Here is a 21,645-nt window from a genome sequence, read left to right on the forward strand (position 1 = left end):
TTAACCAAGACCCACTTTGAAAATCTCTAATCAAGAGATTTAAAATAATATCCAAGATGACAAGCAGGTTGCCAGAGAAAAGATAATGTTCTCAAAACTGGGTGCTCAGTTATGGTCCTAAATCTAGTATTAGAGGCTTATATGAAAACAGCTTATTAAATACCAACACTACCATTAGTTTGATGGCAGTGGAGATGCATTAGGTCATCTCTAGCATGTGTAGAGGCTTGAGTTGTAACAGAGAGCACTGCAGCCAGGTGAGCTAAAAATAGGCCTCTTCTGTATCTAGTCTGTGGATACAGAAACCTAGTCTGATACAGAGTATCTCAGAACAAATTTGATCATTTTATCCTGAACATTTACTTCTTATCTCTCCTTTCTTATTCACAAAAGGAACTTTAATATGCCCCTTCATGTATTATTTCTCCATGCCCAAGTCCAGTTTTGCTTTTGTCTGCAGCGCTGCCACATGCGACTCCCAGGCAGTTCCAGAACAACCCTGCAGTCCAGAAGGTACCTGGTAGGACTGGCACCTGTGCTGATGTGCAGGTTGCCAGTTACCTAACTTATCACTTATGAAAAGGGACAAATTTCCTAATGGGAGCGAAACCACCAGATCTGCCAAGACACACCTACATATCCAGATTTCTGCTTACTAAAGAACAGAGTGCTGGGGAGACACTGTCACTTCCCAACCTTAAGCTCTTCCCCAAGCTCTCAAGGCACACGGTCCATGTCCTGTGGTTCCCTACCACACGGGGATGCTCCTCAGCAAAGAGTGAAGAAACCTGCCCAACACAGAGCTGCCCTACAGTTCAACCTCTTCAGAAAAAACACAGCTCAGAACGCTTTACCCTTGGGACTCAGACCACCCTTAAGTAAAGTGAGCATCATGGTCACAAATTGGAATGTGTGTGTCAGCAAAGTCTCAATCCCTTAATTGCTCTGTTGTGGGTTGGTTTGTTTTTGTTTTGTTTTGTTTTTTTTAATTGCTCCATAATGACTTGCATTAGTAATACTGTTGCTGGAGCAGCTGCAGAACACTTGACCCATGCAAGTATTTAGCTTTCATAGAGCAACATTCTTGTTACAGTTTCAAGACCAGAATTCAATTGTATTTAGCACTTAGCAAGCCAAACACCTTGTGGAATGACCTGTGCATAATCACAGTGTGATGACGCAGTGTGTAATCAATTCAAATCAACATTGTTCCTAAAGCTGCATGTTCAGGTGCAAAGTATTTTAAGACATTCAAAAGTTAAGTCCCTTCCTCTTTCACATACACTATTGTCAGATCTAGCATGTACAGCTGAGGTCTGTAATTTTCACATCACTTAGTCAAAAAGAAGATTCTAAGATACACATCACAAAAAAAGAAGTGGCACTGAAAGTCATTAAACACTCATGTAAACTTCATGTTATTTCACATCTTAACAGATGTTTCCAGAGAAAGATATTTAACACATCAGAATAATACAGACACACAAGCAGTGACTGTCTGTTGAAGAGACGGTAGCTATGCAGGAAATAAGAAATATGGAAAGACTACATAATGATCTTAATGACTTTTTCATCTTCATTCAAAGCAGCTAGCATGATGAAGTTACACAAAACACAGCGAATCTGAACAGAGCAGTAGCCTTTGTTCTGTTGAGAACAGGGTAATTAGACCGCCACACTGAAACTGTCAGGCATGACAGATGCCTCCCACTCAACGGGCAGCAGAAAAAAATACTACTCCAAGCCTGGAAGAATTGCAGAATTGGGCAGCACCAGCAGTACTTGGGCCACGGATGTTTTTAGCTAGGTAAAACACACTCTGTCTTTAACAGAAAGGTGATTGAATCAGCAGAAGAAATATCATGAAAATAGAAGAGGATGTGCTCATATATGGATTCTCAGAAAAGTGAGAAGTGCTGGTTAAAGCTCTGGCTGGAGGCAGCTGCTCTGCTCACCATTTCAAGCCAATAGTGCCATCCGATTCCTCCTGCAGGCAGTGAAAGAGGTCTCATTGCACATGACTGTCAATTAACATCCTAGATAAGAAAAAAATAAATCCAGCTCCATTACCTCTTCTTAAAGAACAAAAGCAGCAAGCATCCATCAAGGCCTGCAGTTCTAACTAGCTCAGGTCAAATGTGTATTTGATCCAATACAATCATCCAAAGGGTCAACAATTTGAAAACAACCATTTTGGAGAGTTTTTAGATGCAACTAGCCAGGTTTTTTTTGCCAGGCCATTGTTTCCATGATAAAAATTAATCAGCACTGAAGTGCTAGCTTACTTCTCCTGTAAGTGAAAGCCACTTATTCAGGTAGCATTGAAAACCGCTGTGATAGAAACACTCTGACTTTTCTGTTAGAAAAATTCAACACAAATGGGACAAGTGCTGTGGAGTTGACCATAAAACCATGTAAAAGTTACTTAGTGTGCAGAGTTTGAAGCCTACACCAATGTCATATTATGAAATACATCCTTATGAGAACAACTAGACACCCAGAACTGTTTCATGCCAGATACTCTGGTTTTAGGACTACAAACTCTTTGGTTGAAATCTTGCCGTATAATTTTGTGTTTAAGACAGACAGATCAAATATATGCATTTTAAATACATATACAGCTGGGGGGGGGGGAGGAGGGGGCAGGAAGCAATGTGCATCTCTGAGATACCAAGTTTTCAGCAAAATAGAGACCTATCTCTCAGTTTAACCACTATCTTTTAAGTGATAAAGAAGGAAGAGGATAAACTCCTATTTGAAGAATAAAGACTGGTTATCAGAAGTATAACAGACAGTAACTAGGATGCTTGCTGTGTTTTTTTCTTTGTTTTAAAGGAAGTCTGAAAAATGTTTAAGTGAAGACGGGCCTCAAAGTTTTGCTGGCATGAAGGCTACAGTGTCAAAAAGGAACTGAAGTCACTAAGCATGTTTTCGTGGATGACTGGCACAACACGGCAATAGTCAGTTTGCTTGGGAGGAAGAAGAGCATGTGTTTTGGTATACTAAAGGAGTTTATCTAGAAGGCGCACATATTGAGGAAGGATCTATGAAAATGAAAGTATTTAAACAAGAACACAACAAGAACATGCAATGGTTTGAGCCAACTGTTCAGTTGGCAGTGCTGCCTGTGGCGCAGAAAGGGCTACAGCATAGTGCCTTTCCCAACACAGAATACCAGCACTCGAACATCAAATTGGGAATCTAGCATCCATTTCACGGATCAGGAGCTAGATGTTACAGTAAATTAACTTGAGTTTAATGAGAGGCAGAAGTTCTCCAGTTGAACAATTTCTTATTTCCCACACAGCTCATCAAAATGCATACCCAAATGGCCTTGCTGCCCTGGTACTTGTATTGCATACATTAGCGCTCTCACATACTCCAGATTTCCACCATAAAATAACCTAAATCACTGAAATGATCTTAAAACATAAAGGAACTTGCTGAAGGTGACAACAGCAGGGTAATATCTAAACAACATCTCCAGTACAACCTTACTCTGTCTCTTCCAATTAGCACATATAGAGTTAATCAACTATATCCTGAGCACTATTCAGCTACTAATCATTATTATGCTAGTGCACAGCTAACTTATATGCCCAATTGTTAATTTATCAGTTTTCAGCAACAAGCATACGTGAAACAGACAGCAGTGCAGCAGAGAGATCAGTGACTAAGAGCAAATTGGGATGGTTTAAGAGAAGCATCAGCAGAGGAAAATTCCACTGCTTTGCAAGCAATCACGTAGCTCTCAAGAGCAGTAGTACTCATAGGGGAGGAAACAGTTCACTTTCCCCCTCCCCTTGAGTGCTGAATCTCTCATCTGTGGTTACCCTCAACATGCTCACCTCAACCAACATCAGGCAGGTGTTTCTCACTGTTCAGCAGGAACCGATTCAGCTCACCAAGGAGAAGAAGTGCCCCTGGTGCTACATCAGTAGCCAATCACCATCAGACAAATCATTTTTTTAAACGGATGGCTGCTCCTCATCAGAACAGTTTAAGCTCTGCGTAGCAAAATGCGCAGGAAATACAATTGCCCGAGTTTGCAGAGCAGCGAGTACTCCACACAGTATGGGTTCAGGCTCACCTGTGGACCTCTGTGCCAGCCATTATTAGTACCAGGAAATAGCCCAGCTCCTCCTAATCATATCTACCCCATAAATGCAAGGGAGAAGACAGGTTCTGTTGAGTGGTTTACTTTCCCTTTACTCACACCCACCGGGGGAGAAGGGGGCTGGAGAGGACCAACTCAACCCACTACAGATTTTCTCCCACCAGGTGGGCTCAGGAGGAGCAGCAGGTGCCATCTGGGGTGCCTGGGGTCACTGCAGTCAGTGGGTAACCAGCAAACTCGGGCCACCCGTGACAGCAGCATGTCACCAGTCGGTGAGCAAACCCCAGGGCATCAAAGTTTAAACACGCTCCTTTTCGCACAGTGCGGGCCACAGCACGGGGTTGAGGGGGAGGTATTCGGGAATCAGCACGGCGATGCACTGCACTGCTCAGCGCTTCAGATGGCCAGCGGTACCCCCGGCAAGCTGGGGGAGAGTCCCCGAGCCAGCACGGCCACCCCAACGCCAGGGGCCGGTGGCAGAGAGCACCTCTGGGCAGGACACCGCAGCGGGCCGTACCTCCCGCCCCGCTCTCCGGGTACCCGAGGAACAGCGCCGGCGAGGGGCGGGGATCCAGGAGCACCCCCACGGACAGGCTGTGCCGCGCCGGGGCTCCCTCTCCCCCGGCCAGGGTGCGGCCTACCCCTGCACGCCCGCCCGCCCGCCGGGAGGGAAGGAGGGGGGCGCGGGGCCGCAGCACCGCATCTCGCCTCGGGCGGCGGGGGCGCGGCCGAGCACCAGGACCCGCCGCCACCTCCGGGCCACCCCCCCCACCCAGCACCTGCCAGGGGTGACACCGGCGCTCAGAGAGCCGCCGTCCCCCGGAGGAGCGGCGTGGGGGAGGCGGGGCTGAGGCGCAGTGCCGCGGCGGGACTCACCGTAGATCATGGCCAGGCCGGTCTCGTGGAGGAAGCGGACGCGGCGGTGCTTGAAGAGCCAGATTGTGAGGATGGTGAGGGTGAGGAGCAGGATGAAGGTGAGGAGGCTCACGCTGTCCTGCCGGTGGCTCTCCTCCGCCTCCTTCTCGGTGGCGAGCTCCTCCATGGCGCTGCTGCTACTGCTGCCGCCGCTCCGCTCCACCGCCCGCAGCCCGCCGGCTACTAGCAGGAGAAGCAGCAGCACAGGCAGAGCCATGGCTGCGGGCGGGCGGGCTGCCACGGCTCCCCGTCCCACACCCGCGGCAGCAGCCCGCGGGCACTGCCCACCGCCCGAGCGGCGGGGGGAGAGGGAGGGACAGACAGACAGCGGGAGGGAGCGGCCCCGGCGCACAAAAGCCCGCCCGCCACCGCCTCCCCCGGCCCCTTAAAGGCGCAGCCCTGGCAGCGGCAGTCTCGGCCGGGGAGCGCAGGCTCGCCCGCCGTGAGGACGCGGTGTCCTCCGTGCCCGGCGGAGGCGAAGCGGCGGGAGGCACCGGGTGTGGGGTACAGGACAAGGGGTAATGGTTTTAAACTAAAAGAAGGGAGATTCAGGCTACATATGAGGAAGAAATTTTTTACAATGAGGGTGGTGAAACACTGGCTCAGGTTGTCCAGGGTGGTGGTAGATGCCCCATCCCTGGAGACATTCCAGGTCAGGCTGGACGGGCTCTGAGCAACCTGATCTAGTTGAAGATGTCCCTGCTCGTTGCAGACGGTTGGACTAGATGGCCTTTGAAGGTCCCTCCTAACCCAAACCATTCTGTGATTCTACGGGTCAGAACGACCCCGCTGCGGGGCCGGTTTTGCTTCGGGAGTCCCAGGTGCCACCTTGGCGGCGCGGGCAGCGCTGTGGGGTCGGTCCCGGTCCCGCTGTCCCCGTGTCGCACAGCAAGGCGGCGAGCAGCTGTCACACGGGTGCGGTGTTGAAAATCACCCTGGAGCCCGCTCTGCCCTCGCTCGGGACCGAGCGGGGCGGGAGTCCCGGTGGTCTCCGTGAGACCTGCAAGGGAATAGGCGCAGGCGCTGGTCAGTTTGGGTCTCTACGGATGTGCACAAGTTCTCCCGAAAGAGTGCGAATATAGTCACTCGAGCGTTTTCCTACTTGGGGTTCTCCCCCTCTTTTTTTTTTTTTTTTTCCTTTCTTTCCAGATACAGGAAAACTTACCAGACCTAAATTGTCACCTTGGGGGTTTCCAACCAAATACATCCTACTTAGGAGACTTGCTTCTAGAAAGAAAGACAATTATAGGAAATTAATAGAGTTAGTATTTTTCATTTGGAATTTATTAGTTTTAAAATAATCTCGAGTTGGGGGAGGGAAAGAAAAGTCTCTTTTTGCAAACGAGCCAAAATCAGAACTTTCTCCGTGAGCTTTTTTCTTCAATGAATCACAAACCTAAAAAAAAAAAAAATGGGGGGAGGATTCTGAGTAATGAAAATGTTTGGTTTTAAAGAAATATGAAACACTGTAAAGCTCGAGTTTGTGGGGGTTGTTTGTTTGGTTTTATCAGCTTCAGCAGGATTGTGCTTTGCCTTTGGCAACCGGAGGAGTTCCCTCCCAGTTTCCAGTGACAGTGTAGGCAGCGCTGACATTTCTGCTCCTTTAACATTTCCCCCAGCATGGTTATTTTCGATCACAACTTCTAACAGATGTATTCTAGCCATTATTCTGCATAAAAAGAAAGCAGAATACCTTTGGCCACATGTTTGTTTAGTTATGTGGCAGATAGTGCTGTCCTTAGCATTGCTGCCTGGGCGCTTCTGTGGGCATTTCTTGGGGTGTTCCAGTTAGGAGTCTCTCTTCCAAACTTTCCTCCTGCTAGTGAATCTGGAATTGTCTCTTATATATACTTTTGTTTAGGAGCTTCCTTTTTGGAAATATTTTAATATGACAGCTATGAAAATCTACATTTTTATTTACATGTAGTCCTTTTAATGATGGTATTTATGCAAACTCCTCAACAACCTTCAAAACACAGTATAATTATGTACAATTACGTTTAAATATTTGGTTGTGCAGGGCTGAAAGTTTACACTTATAGTGCTGTCATTTGTAAACCTTTTAGAGATGAAAAGCATTAATTTGCCCTGAAGCCCTTGCTCTTGAACCTAAACGAACCATTAAAAATTACTGCCTCCAGCCTGCCTTATGTTAAATCTCACATTCAAAATTAACATTTCTGGTAAAATGAAAGCATTATACCACTAAATCTTTATTGTATATCTTTAGGGTATACAACCTACATACAATACAATGTGTATCTTTAGGATAGAACAACCTACAGGCCTCACAGCAGACTACAGGTATGCAATGCAGAGCTAAGTATGTGTAATGCTGATGAAGTTGTAAAATAAAAAGGTGACCTGCAACAATTGGCTCTGGGGTTTTACTATCATGTGCTGCATAGTGCTGGGTGAAGTCTGTTGCTAAGTATGTGCTGGCTCTTTTTAAGAAGACAATTTACATGTATACTGTAATTTCATCTACCTCTCAGCTGAGCTGCAGTCAGGGTTTTAAGTTATTATACTATCTGTAAAATCTTCCACCAGTAACTTGTGTTTTATCCTTCAACATTTGTGCAGGTCACTGTGCACTGCACCTCATGCTCTCCAGGCAACAGTGAGAAATATCCAGGCATTTTCCAGGCATTTTTTTTTAAGTTGAGCATAATATCCCAGATTTAGCTATTTTTGTTTGGTTGGTTTTTGTTTTTGTTTTGTTTTGGGAGTTTTTTGGGGTTTTTTTTGGCTATGTTGTTTGTGGAGCAAAATATTCATCCATAGTTTGCTGTGTCAGTGCTACCGTCAGCACAAACTTTAAACTTTCATATTTGCATTTACGAGTGTTTTTACTGCTACATTGCTTTTGTAGCCTCTGCACAGGTATCACCTTATTCTAAGAACTCCTCCACTGAAATCAGCATGCCAGTAGGCACTGTCCCATAATATTTTTATTGAATTAAAAAAAATACGTTCACCACTGTTTCACACAAAATTGGGTACAACTTATCCTTACTCTGGACTATGTGCATGTAACTAAACCCATACACAAATGGGTGATGGGAGTATGACTGGTTCTGTCTGTTTAAGGCATCTAAGTTTAATAGTGATGTAATTAAGTTCTCCTCAACTCAATGTTCTGTCTACTATGTTGTTGCCTGGGAATTTGATACGCACGGTATGTCTGGTTCATACAGGACAAAGTTTGCTGTCTCTTTACAGTCATGGATTGATATCATGGTGCATGAATAATTTAACTGATTTACACAGGATTGTCTGGAAGGTATGATATCAAATAAGAAAAAAAGGTATCAAGTTGAGCTTGTCAGCTGTAAACCAGGCTGCATCCTTTTAATAGAGCTGTGTTTGCGCAGCTCAGTTCATTACAGGGGTATAGCTGGCATATTTCTGTGGTGTTTTCGGTCATTAGGAACACCAGTAATTTCGCCTCAAGCTGTAGCTTCGTCAGGTTAATAACCCTGCGGTTACAGTTTGTGCTCCAACTTTTTTTCTGGCAGGTCTCCGCCTGCCTTCCCAAGCTGTTCTGCACTAAACCTCCCTCATGTCTTCTGTAGGTGGTACCTGGATGCTACCTCTGTCTGGAGTCCGCCACATATGTCACAGAAGTCAGCCTGCCTTGTTTAGCAAAACTATCGCTTTGTTCTATTCTTGATTTCTTTGCATTTATTATTTTTAATCTGGTCCCAGGCAGAGGTCTTACAATAGAAACATAGAATCATAGAACCACAGAATCATAGAATAGTTTGCATTGGAAGGGACCTTTGAAGGTCATCTAGTCCAACCCTAGTTTTAGATCTGCTTGTTTGAGAGGCTACACTTGAGGCAGAAACAATAATGTGTGCTTAGAGAGATGGAGAACAATGGCCAAGTGGTATCACAGCACAGATATGGAAGGTTTAAAACTAAAGCTATGAGATGGCACTGAAATACAGCAGAGAACAAAATCTAGCCATTCAGCAGAGTTGAGCCACACCTGGAGGGATGCAGGAGGATTTTGGTTTTAAATGCCCATAAATATGTGCATTTGCATGTAGTTAATGATTGACTTACAGGATTGATTCACGAGTCTGACCAAAACACTATAGAGATATCAATCAGCCCAGCCCATTCCTTTTGCCTGCCAGTCTTCTCTTACTAAAAAGTTCATTCTGCCAGAAGCACCATTAAGTAGTTCACTCGTCATTTTTACAATTTCTTTTGTTATGAAAGTCATTGTTATCACATGAACTAACACACACTTCAGGTTTATTCTTATTCCCAGAGCTGAATAATGTCATGTGAGGCAAATGTGAGGTCCTATTTTCAGGCCCCGCTCTGTCTCTGACCTATTGGTGCTAACGTTGTCCACTCCTTGTCAGTAACACTGAAGAGCTCACACTCTCTCTTTTTCTGTACTACACAAGTCTGTTGAGGCCAGCCCTTTGTGCTGATGAAAGCAGTAGTTTTGAGAATTTTCACTGACCTAACGTGACGTTGTGGGACTGGTTCTGATAAAGGCCTCACAGTTTATTGTGCTTATAACAAACTGGAAAATCAAACAAATCCGTATCTTAATATGTGGCGTGTTTATGCAACTGCCCTTGCACACTCAAATTTTCTAGCACATTAATCCAGAATGCAGTAGCAGGCAGCTCAACCTTGCAGAGCAACTGGCATGCCAGCCACTCTCCTTGCTGCCTCCCTTTCTTTCCTTCTTTCTTTCTCCTTTCATCCCCTTTAAGCCAAAACCTCCTTGCCACTGTGCTTTAATATGGCAACTCATTTTGAACCTGTAGCCGGTTTCTGGAGTGGGATTGTCCTGTGGGCTACCCTTCTATGTCTGTGTAAGATATCCCCACACCTCGGGATGCCATAAAACATGCCCTGCTGCAGATGTGAGTTTAAAGACATTTAAGTGTTCTGCAATCAAATTGTGAAGAATATGTCATGTTTTTACCAAAACCCAAATCTCTGCTTTGTTGGAAGCACTAACAATTGTGACATTTCTGTGTTAGCACCAGTTTTGCAGAGGTGTCATATATCTGAGAAAATGTCAGGACTGCCATTTTTCATCAGTGCAAATACAGAAATCAACATTAGTCTTTCCAGCAGACAAAAGTCTAGCTGGAGTAAAAGCTGTTCTGTGCTATTTGCAAGATGCAAAAGTCATTCACTCTGCAGCTTTTATGTCACGGTGAACTTTCAAAGTATCTGAGAGAGATATGACTAGAAATTTTATCTACAAAAGAGTGCTCTGCCATCTCCCTCATATCCAAACAGATTGTTTTCCCCTTCTAGCTGTATGTGATATCAGGAAGTGTCATTCTTCTAGCAACAAAGCACATTTTCTCTTATTCCTCAGAAGAAGGCAGTTCATTACCCTTTTGTGTGCACAAGCGCAGGAACATCGCAAGAAGAGCCAGAGGCCACGAATACATTTGCAAAGAGCAAGTTCTGTTTTAGTTACGTCTCTACTGGGGGATATCTGAAGTAGCACGTAAGCTCCCATGCAGAGGTGACACAAGCAGGGTCACAGGTGCTGTAGCAGTTCAGCTCTTGTCACTGGGCCTGCTGACCTCACCTGTATTTCAAGGCTTCAAGCAGGCGCAGCCTCCCGCTCTTTCTCACAACACAGCAGGAACCTCATAGTGATAAGGTGTTCTAGAGTTTCTCACAAGCCTATGTTATCTAACACAGGTTCTACTTGTCAAGCACACAAGGTCAGTAAAACAATTAGTGTGATGTATGTGCTTTTTCTACAGACAACTGCAAGTCACTTGAGTGTATTTACATTTAACCAACCTCCTCGCCATTCTTTCACTATATTCCCATACACCTTTGCAGGTACAAATCATGGTTATGACTTTCAATGTTACAATTGCTCAAAGAAGCAGCTAAGTGGTTCTCATCACTCATCACTCCCCACTGCATTCCCCATAAGTATTTAAACAAGTGAATATTCTGGTTACATGGCTCAACTTGTGCCAGAAGCACCTGAAAAAGTTCTAGAAAAGAGCAAGTGAGCCTCTTTTGAGGCATGCAAATTACAATTTGACCTCCTGCACAAAACTAATCTTGTCTAGTACTATGAGGAGTTGTGGAAGCATCATTTGAAACTGCAAGCATGTACATAGATGCTCTGTCACCATCAGCTGTCAGTTGGCCACTACCAGAAACAGTGCATATGGAAGGTTTCCTTGAACACAGTTCTAAAGCACAAAGGAGGAAAGAATGGGAAAAATGTCGATACAGTGTTGTGGCATTCAAATTTATTATAAACTATTTATATTCTATATTTGTATAATTATACCAAATCTTTTGACAAAGCTTTCCTGGAAAAGCCCACTGCTCTGTTCTTGATAGAGAAACAGAAAGTCAAAATTATATTTGCCTAAATCTTGACTACACTCAATATGCTATGCCTGTAGGCATTGCATAGGCTAGAAAGCAAATCTTTGTAAGTAAAATTATGCCAAGTATCTTGGCTTCATCTGAATTAGGCCATCCAAAGCCATGGCTAGACACATGAAAGAAAATGGTTAGATCTATCTTAAGAAGTTATGTCTGAATGAACTTATTTTTCCTTTTGTTCTGGAACAAATCAGGAAGCTTTAAGTTTCTTCTACATGAAAACAAGCTCTCCTAAAAATATTAGATCCTAAAACACCCACAGAGAAGTGGTCTTGAGTAATAAATGGCTCCCATCATGCTGGACACTGCATTCAGCAGTTTTGGAAGAAGCCTAGTAGTCTGGTAAGGAGATGTAACTTGTCTGTCATATTTCCATAGGCTGAAGGGGATGAATTCTTAGCAATATACTAATACAGTCAATTTGTATAATCTGACCAATCTCCAATATAGATAATAAATAGCCCACTAAGAGAGTGAGTGAAGGTCAGCTGGCCAGTAGTCACAGGATGGTTGAAGCTGGAAGGTACTTCTGGACCTCATCTGGTCCAACCCCCTTGCTCAAGCAGGGCTACTCAGAGCTGCCCAGGACCATATCCATGCAGCTTTTAAACATCTCTGAGGATGGAGACTCCAACACCACCTGTGCCAGTACTCAGTCACCCTCACAGTGAAAAAGTGTTTCCTGATGTTCAGAGGGAACCTCCTGTGTTCCCATTTGTGCCCATTACCTCTGATCCTGCTACTGGGCACCACTGAAAAAAGCCTGGCTCCATCCTCTTTAGACCGTCCCTTCAGGTATTTATATACATTGATGAGATTATCAAGGCATGATGAAATTAGATGAGATTACCAATTATGAGATTATAAATGTTATCTCTACTTTAGTAACAATACTTATCGCCAGAGTTTCCCAGACTACAAATGTGTAAGAGAATGGCACCTCAAAAGGATAAGAACACTTTAATTGTAAATTTTTATTACTGTGGCAACTTAACAACTGACTGACTGTTACTGATCTCATTTTACAGGGCCTGCCAAATAGTGGAGGAAGTTTGGAGACATGTATTTCAAAAGGCTATGCAGGCAGCCAGTTCCCTACAACTTGGGAGAACCCTGAGTCAGGGAGGCTGCCTAGCCAAAAGGGAAGGGTTAGATGTAAGTGCAGAGTCAGATCAGGCGATGCCAGTACTGGGAGATGGTTGTTCTTTTCCAAGAATAAGCAAAGTCATGTTGGTGAGGGCAGTGCCACTGGGCAAGTTTTAGCTCCTGATGGACCCTGTCTAACATCAATGGCAAGCTCTAGGGGAAAACATGCCATCTCCAACAGCTGACTGCTCTCACAACAGCTCTGCATCTACCAGAAAAACTATGATAGTGGGTCTGGGCCAAGTTGTGACAGGAGGTGAAGTCTGACAGCTCCCTAAAATCATGTCTATACTACATGGAGCTGGATGTGGGTGATGCAGATAGGGGTTTTTGTTACTTGGTTGACTGCTAGGCTTCTGGCCAAAGGCAAAGAGGAGAAAGACACCAAAAGGCTTGAAATCAGAAGACAGAGAGAAATTATCAGTTGCTTCAAGATGCAAGCAATATTATCTCAAGCTGTACCCCCAAGATAGGAAAAGTGCAAGGCAGATACATTAGTGGAATCAGCGACACAGTAGTCAGGTCCGACACAAGCCACCTTCCTGTGCTATCGTAATGAAGGATCTGGTGTTACACCGCAGTGTCTTTCCCTGTTTATTTCTTATTTTAGTGGATAGGATATTTCATTCTACAAAGAAGGCTTTTCGTGCTAATATTAATTTCAGATTCTCATGTCCTGTGTTATTCGAGATAAATTCCAAGTTTGGGTGACAAAATAGATGGGGTGATTTATTGTGGTGTGGTTATTACATGCATACAAAGCAGGGACATCTAGAGGCCAAAGCAGTGTCTGCAAACACAGTCAGTACAAATACCCCTACTAGATGTGGAGTATTAGAGCATTTTTCAAAAGCAGCTTAGATAATAAGTACATTGCATGACCTCTAGTGGTATTAAGCCCAAGGCGCTGTCCAAGTCTCCCATAGTAGTCTGATGTGGTCGGGGAAAAGCCAAGGTTACAGAGGTGCTAGTTCTAGCCTGCTGTACCCCACCTTTCTGCCAGATTTTTGCCAGACCAGATTTTGTCCCACTGCCAGAATAAGACAGAGAGAAGTTTTAAATTCACCAGAAATTCCAAACACTCAGCACAGCAAATATCTTGCAGCAATGCTTTCATTGTCTACTAATCACACATGGTCATTAATCTTCCCTGATACTGTCTTGTGGAGGAATAAGGAATGTGGTGACACCCATGCAAGAAGGAACAGCAATGAGGATTGTGAGGTAAAATCAGGAGTGTCTTCCCTGCAGTGAAACGTAAAGAGTATCCTTTTCTTTTAACATCAGCAGAAGAATGACCTTCTGTTTCACTTATTTTGTGGGTTCTGTCAGGGACCTATCCCCTCAAAGACATGAAGCCATCATTGCTGACATCCCCTTAGAGGGTCCAGAGACCCCACAGCAAGAGAAGGACGCTAAGAGCAACCTGCTGCCTGGGATACAGACTTTGGCAGCAGGGAGAGGTACGACCAGGGCTGACAGAAAAAAGCTAGTAGGGCAAAGATGAAGTGCAAATGGCAACAAACGTGGCAACAGAAAACACTGAACATGATGGCATGATTAGGAAAGTAGGCTTTCCCACAGGACTGGTAGGAGGAGACCAGCATTGTCACAGGGAGCTGCTGGCACAGCCTCTTGGCAGGACAGCCAGCAGGTTGCCAGACACCCCCAGACAGATAAGTTACATTTTTGGGAGTTATGGGGCCTATTTCCATGGTTTCCATTCCCAACCATCATATTCTGTGGCCTCTGAGACACACTGGGTATGCAATGAGTCAGTCCCCAGCAGCCCATCAGTGGAAAGTATTTTGGTGCTCTGACACAGCTGAGAGAGATGTATGGACATCTTGACGAAGTGCACTTACTCCTTATGGGAGACATATTTTGTTTTATTTGCACCTAAGTTTGTCTTCACTCACCCTCTGGGGTTTGGGGCCTTTCTCTAGTGCACTTTGTTTACATTCATGGCAGCTGGCTGTATTTTTGATATTTTCTAATTATTGGCTGGTTGTTTTCTGTTATTTGCTGTTTAGTCCTTTGGTGTGTAAATAGCTGCAAAACAGAGAGAGGAACTTCAAAGAAAATTATTTTAAAAGGAAATAATTTTAAATAAACAATGTACTAAATTGACTGCAAACCAGAAAATCAACATTGTGTTTGCTTTGTCTTACGATACTATTTAGAGTGGAACCTCTATTCATATGCCTCAATTAGACATTTAATGGATTTGTTTCAAGGTTATTTAGTCAGAGTGTTTATCTAAATAGAAACATCACCTTCATAATTAACAAGTGAGTATAATTCAGACAGTTGTTTGAAGTTGAGTTGTTATAGTAAGTGCCTCTTTAATGTGTATGTGAGCTGATTTGGCGTAGCTGCTTTCCAGACATAAGGCCTTTCTGGCACGGACTGTGGTTTCACTTACATATAGCACCTATAACAAACAGAGAACTGCTAGAAATAATCAGTGAAAAACTGTTCTACGTAAAAAGTGTGATTTACCTGAAATGATTGTGGAAGGTCAGCTTTAGACAGCTAAAGCTTCAGTGTGTAAGCCTGTGTCCATCACCCTTGGTTGACTTTTTGATTCACAAAGAAACCCAGTTGAGATAGGTTGGGTTAGCTACCCTCTGAAAGTGCTTATCTGAGATCAATGTCTTACAAAGAGATCGCTTTGGGTGACAAATTCAGAGTTACTTATCTAAACTAGCAGATCTCCTACGCTAGGGCTAAGGAAACCTACCCACAAACGTAGTTTGTTTGGCAGCAGTGGATCCCAGTGAGTGCTGCAATCTCCAAAGAAAGGTGCTTTTTGATAGTTTGCCTGTGCTGAAGATGTGCAGTCACTTGCAGAAGGAGAGCAGAGACAGATTTTTTCCTCATATGATCAAATCAGAGACAATTAATAGACTGTTTTGTTGGGGGCACAGATCTTGCTGAATAGGTCTGAAACAGAGTAAATTATGAGTCCCAAAGCATGCCATCCTTATTGGACTTTGGTTCTTCTTTTTTTATATATGTATTTGGCCTTGTCCTGATGTCTCTCACGCTGAAAAATTTTTAGAGAGGTTACAGCAGTTGTAATAACTCCTAAGCTCATGGAAAGAGAGGGCCTGAAATCAATCAAAACAGCACAGGACTGAATGAGAGGAGACTTCATTTGCCTTAACTCAAAGACATTTCCCATTCTCCCATTGCTCATCAGCCAGCCCTGCACCAGATTCTCATGGTGTGGCTGTGCTTCCCTTCTTTTGACTTCAAAGTCAAGATCAATTCACCTGAACTATACATATGTTACAGGGAGTGTACTTACTCCTGTATAGGATCACAGGATTCCTTTAGGATTTCATTTTACAGTGTTAAAATCTGTATTTCTATCTGTCTGGACTGAGAGGAAGGTCTTTCCACATGACAGCTTTCTCCAATTGGTACCTCCCTCCAGTGAATGGGTCTATTTTGCAAGAGAACTAATATTCTGTTTCACACCAGTTCCTCTCCATCTGACCCTTTACATTTATTGATTTCTGTACTAAACATTTTTGCTACTCCAGTGCAAATTACATTATTTGAAACCCAGTCTTGGTGTAATGAGTCTTCCTAACATGCAAGCAAGCTTTAGAGCTTAAACTCTTCCAAATAATAATTACTTCAGTATTTTCTTTCCATCTGCTGTCTCTGCAGAATCCCTTGCTATTTTGTGTTATCAACAGTTTAACTAATTTATTCCTCAGAGTCTTACAGTGACACAGCAGTATTTCCAAAAACAGCGTCTAGAATGTTTATTGCACATTCTGCTGAAAGACAGCAAGGGAGGAAAAGGCAAAACAAATGGAATCTTGTGTTTGTTTGCTTTAACAGCAGGACTGTTTACAGTTAACACTGAATATTTAAAAGTGTAGTTCAGATCTGATTCACTGGCTTATCATGATGCTGATGAAGTTTGATAAAAATCTTGACCAAGAAAAATCTTGGGGGAACTGTTCAGGGTTGCAGATTTCTGTGTAATTCCCTAAAATTAATGTAGGCAGAGGCCAGCACTGCTGTAGCCCTTAAGTATATTTTGCCAGGATTCCACCAAGGTCCAGATAGGTGCTGCCTCCTACATTTTTGTTGGAGATGCCACTGTTCTCACTTTTTGCCAGTGTCACTGGAAGCATTAGGCAGCCACCATTCTCACCCACGAGGACAATGTGCATGGCAGGTTGGCACCATAGACAAAGCCACTCCACAAAATGTGTGTGAAGAGCTTGACATTGGAAAAGCACAAACAGACTGTGCAACAATGTGAAATAAGACTGCAGAAAGACAAATTCTGATGAATTGTTCAACAGCAAATTTACATGTTGCTACCTCCAACTATCTGACTTTGGTGGCCTGCTGCACCAGAATTAGGAAGACAGTGTCTATCTCTGGCCTTAGCAATCCCTCTCCTGTGCCACAGCAGCAGCTCAACCCAACAGTGAAAGAGGATTGATACCATGTCAGAGCTAAGCAAGAAAAAAACCCAGACGAAACCTGTCTTTCTACAGTCAAAAAGTTACCAAGGCTATAAAAATGACAAGGTATTAAGTTATAAGAGCAAGCAACCTTTATTGAATGCGTTCTTGGCTTTTCTTCTCCACAATAGGACTGTGACAGAGCAAAACTTTCTAAGAGCCTACCTTTGGAACAGTGCTCCACTGAGCACCACAACATTAAGTGCTAGAGACCTGGAAAAAGGATAAAGAGACATAACTGTAGGCAGATGCTGACAGATGATCTTGTCAGTATTAACTAGGATACAAAGGGAACTGGAGTGCCTCTTTAGAACAAAAAAAGTACTGGAAGCTTAGGGAAGAAATTCAGGGCTGCTGGGCTATGACACAGCAAACCGTTAAAGCTCATCTTAATTTTAACTATGTTAAGTCTTCCTGCTTAAATCCCACAGAAATCTGTAGATTTTGGCATGTACATACATGCCTTGCTGAATCAGCACTGTAGCTTGTTATCTGAATTGCTGCCCTATTAGACACAAACCACAAAAGATTCACTCCATAAACTTTACTGTCATTGTATTGCAATTTCATTTAACATTAAACTAAAGAGTCTGCCTCAGCTCGAGGCTCAGGGTGGAACACAAGATTTTCTGGCCAAGTGAAGGTTGGGCAACACCCTGGTTGTGGCAGCTCTCTTTATATTTCTTTATATCACCAGGATCTAGACTCTTCTGTAAGATCTATGAACCTGTAATTGCTAAACAGGAATATGCTTTGTAGTTGAAAAATTAATTGTGCTCTGTTGCTCGGTTTGAGTAAGTGCACTCAGTACATTAGCAGCCCTTAAGCAGATTATGACCCTCTCAGCTACAGAATTTCTGCCACAGAGATGGCTTGCAGCAAAGTTCAGAATTAATGTGGGTATTGTATCATACATTATGCTGTCCATTATGCTAATATTAGGATATATACTTCAACTATATCACATAAAATACATTATGGTCTACTTTCAAATGATCCTTTTATTCATTTGGGTGACAATATTTAATTTATGCCTTTAAAAAATTATTGACTATTTAATCTTCAGTAAAAAACTTCTGAAATTACTTGGAGTTCCATGTAGTGCCTTTTGAGAATGATTTTAAATAGTATGCTCTGTGTCTGCATCTCATGTACTGCATAGAACTCTGCTCATCTTTGTCCCAAACACCAGCAACAGAAAAAGATGTGTGGACATGATATAATTTCTTAGAGGGAAGTTAATTTCCATTGGGAATATGTGGAAGGTCATTTCTGAACAACCAAGTTAGCAAACGTGAACTATTCGGTTTTGCTGTTTGTGCTTTTCCTTGTTATAGCATGTAAGTTCACCTGGGACACAGACACACCTGTCTGTTGTTCCCACTTAACTCCAGCATTACAGCTGTATATCACAGTTAACAGACTCTATCCTGGGGACACCAGAAAAAAAAAAAAAAAAACAAACAACAAAAAGACAACAAAAAACCCCCATATTCCCTTATTGACCAGCAGTGTTGTGGTTCAGCAAAGTTACTGATGACCAAGGCTAAGTTCTATATGCAAGGCAAATAGATTTTAGCAGATTTTATCAAAAAATTAGCCATGTTACTTGGTTTGCCTGGTCTCAAGTTCCAGACTAGCTTCTGTTGGTGTTCAGTTTGTCAAGAGTCTCTGGCAGCAGAGAATCTGTTAGAGCAGGGGTGTCAAACTCATTTTCACCAGGGGCCACATCAGCCTGGCTATAGATACATCTATACAGTCCTAAAGTCACATGCGGCCCTTTGAAGGCAACCGCCAGGCTGATGTGGCCCCCGGTGAAAATGAGTTTGACACCAATGTGCTAGAGAGACCAAGGAAAGGCCAATGTGATCTCAGAGTATGTGATGACTGCTGTGTGAAAATACTATTCAGTATATGTCATCTGCTTTCAAAAAAAAACACAAACAAGTGTCTGTATGAGAGTCCAATGCACAGATGTCTAATTGAAACGATTGTTTTTCACATTCATCATCTGTCCAACACAGTTTACCACATGTCTGTACAAACATTTGTGCTGTCCCACTGCATAGGTGGTTGGGGATTTAAATAAGCAGCTGGAGGCAAGGGATGTTTTCTGTAACAGTTCTGTCTTAAATGTGTATCAGAACACAGCCTCAGAGAGTGAACCCAGCAGTAAAGTATCCTTCCCTTCATTCCTGTTGAATACTATGTAAGGAATTGCCACTGTCAGGCGTAATTTTCTCAGCTGTAATTCACAATTCCATATGAGTATAGGTGAATCTAATCCTAACTAGGAGTCCTTTTCAAAGCTTTATACCAATCTTCGATAAGTTGTCAGGATCTCAAGTATGGGATTTATAACCTTTCCTGATAGAAAACATGAAACGAGCTTTCAGAAAGTAGTAGTATTTAAGTTCTTTTGGTTTGTTTTCTTGATTTTCATGTCTTAGAGGTGATATTTTCAAGGTCTTCTCTTTAACCAACAGGATTAATAACCTGCTTTAAGCAAGATACCCTTCAGATTTTGTCACAAAGATAGGATTTCAAGAGCTTTAAGAGACACACACACACAGAATACAGTGAATCTCATTGAGAAGATTGTGAAAGTCTGGTTTTGTGCATTTTGGCAAGCTTCCAACAGCAGTGAGCAAACCTGATTCTGCCCAGCATTGGGAGAAGCACAGATGTGCACACAGGGAGTTCTCCCTTCCTTACACTCCCTGCGCTAGATCTGGGCAGGTTTCCAGGTCCCGATGTTTCCTGAGAACAGCTGCCGCCCTGTGCCTTTGTGGGGATGCTCAAGGGTGTCAAAGGAGAGAAGGAAAGGGAGTTAGGATCCTCTTATCTGTGGGTAAGCAGGCACTGCAAAGCTACATGAGGATAAAAGCCAACCCATACAGCCCATGCACACGCTTTGCTCATCTGTCTGAAAGCGACTTCTCTCCTGTTGAAAAAGCATCACTGGCCTCCTGAGAAGGGCACTGGAGGTCTGAAAAGTTCCTTGTGAGCTATAAGTGCCCAGAAGGTATGGATATGGCAAATCTGTTTCACCAAATCCCTTAGAATTTAAACTTGACAATTAAAAAGTTTTATTTTTCAGTTACCTAGAAACTACTGTTTGGGGATCACAAAGCTCTGTATTAGATGGTAATTAGGTATATTTCACAACATCGCCTCGAGGGAAGTCACTAATTACAGCAGTTTGTTGAAATTAAAGTAAGTATAATAATGTTTCCTTGTGACTATGATATTATTGCAATCTTGTATTACTACACTTCAGGCTATGATTGTATCAAATCTCAGAAGCCAAGAGGATGGGTCTAGCTGGCATATGAATAGAGAATGAAGAACTGATGCAGGCATTTGCAATTTCTTAAGAAGTCACGTGCTTACAAGTCACAAGTCATACTAATTTAGTCTGAAATAAATATTCTAGAGCTTTGGTGTCAGGATACACCCTGGAGCTTGAGAGGTTGTGTTGTGACAGATAAAACCTACAGCCTGTCCTGATCAGCTGTAGCCATATAAAAATCCTGTATTTTTATGGGAGCAATGATTTTGCAAGTAAATTGGTCGTGGCAGCATGGAAAAATCTCAACTCAGAAACTTACATTTACCTTGCATCTGCTCATTAGAAACGAGAAAGTTACTTTCTTCTTCTGCATTTAAACACCTTTGTGAAGCATTACTGACATCGGTGATTAAATATTTCCATTGTAAATCTGGCTGCATCTCAGTAGGGGAAGAGGTAGTCTCTTTACACATGTGTATGATTAAGTCCTCCGTTACAAGAGATAATCCATTATTATGAGGTAACAATTTTCTGGAAATGCAGTTTTAGATTTTGCATAGATTAATTAATTGGTAATTCAGCTTTTAACAAAAATGTATCAAATGTTATTTTTATTCCTCCTAATAATATTGTTAATGGATATACAGCAAGAGGAGCCTGATTGCCAAAAGACTGTGGAACTTTGCTAAATTACAGTGGTCTGGGAGGACTGTTAGACTCCAAGAGAATGAGCTAGAAGAGATTAGGAGTACCAGACTCCCTGCAGCTGCAAATTGTCTCCAGCTGGCCTACATGGACACACCGTGGAAAGAGCTGGTGTACAGAGGACTTGGTGAAAGACCAGGATCCAGCCAGCCAGTGCCCAAGAAACCCAGATGAGTGGCTCATAGAGTGTTGTAGCCGAGATGTAAAACTGTACTTTGTGTTGTCATTGCTAGCGCTGGCTGAGCTGCTGACTTGGGCTGTAGCATCAAAAGCCCAGAGCAGGCTCCACACCTGCCCAGGCATGGTGCAGCTGATGCTAAAAATGGTGTCAGTCACCCCCCTTCCTTAGCAACCATTTCTGGCCAACTGGTCTTGCTTCCTCCTTTCTGCTGCCCCTGGGGCCCTGAGCCAGGCAAGCCCTTCAGCCTGTTCAGCTGGCAGAGCAGTTCTTGGTACTTTTGCAGGGCTTCTCTTCTCCTCTTCCTCTTCTGCTCCAACTTCAGGAATGCCATCCTTTAGTTTACATAAAATGGCCCTAAGGTTTTGTAAGTGGGTCTGTATTG

General features: G+C 43.2%; 1 protein-coding gene across 2 annotated transcripts in view; it reads right to left on the reverse strand.

The window, feature by feature from the left end:
• The window catches only part of SLC9A7 (solute carrier family 9 member A7), a 75,059-nt gene extending 69,728 nt beyond the window's left edge, over window positions 1-5,331 (reverse strand). For both annotated transcript variants that reach the window (XM_082047487.1, XM_082047486.1), the window contains exon 1: window positions 4,994-5,331. In XM_082047487.1, the coding sequence (XP_081903613.1) occupies window positions 4,994-5,249 (256 nt within the window). In that variant the 5' untranslated portion in view covers window positions 5,250-5,331. The remainder of the gene's footprint in view (window positions 1-4,993) is intronic.
• Between the last annotated feature and the right edge of the window lie 16,314 nt (window positions 5,332-21,645).

Source organism: Streptopelia decaocto (assembly GCF_964273445.1).
Source record: "Streptopelia decaocto genome assembly, chromosome: 1".
NCBI lineage: Eukaryota > Metazoa > Chordata > Aves > Columbiformes > Columbidae > Streptopelia > Streptopelia decaocto.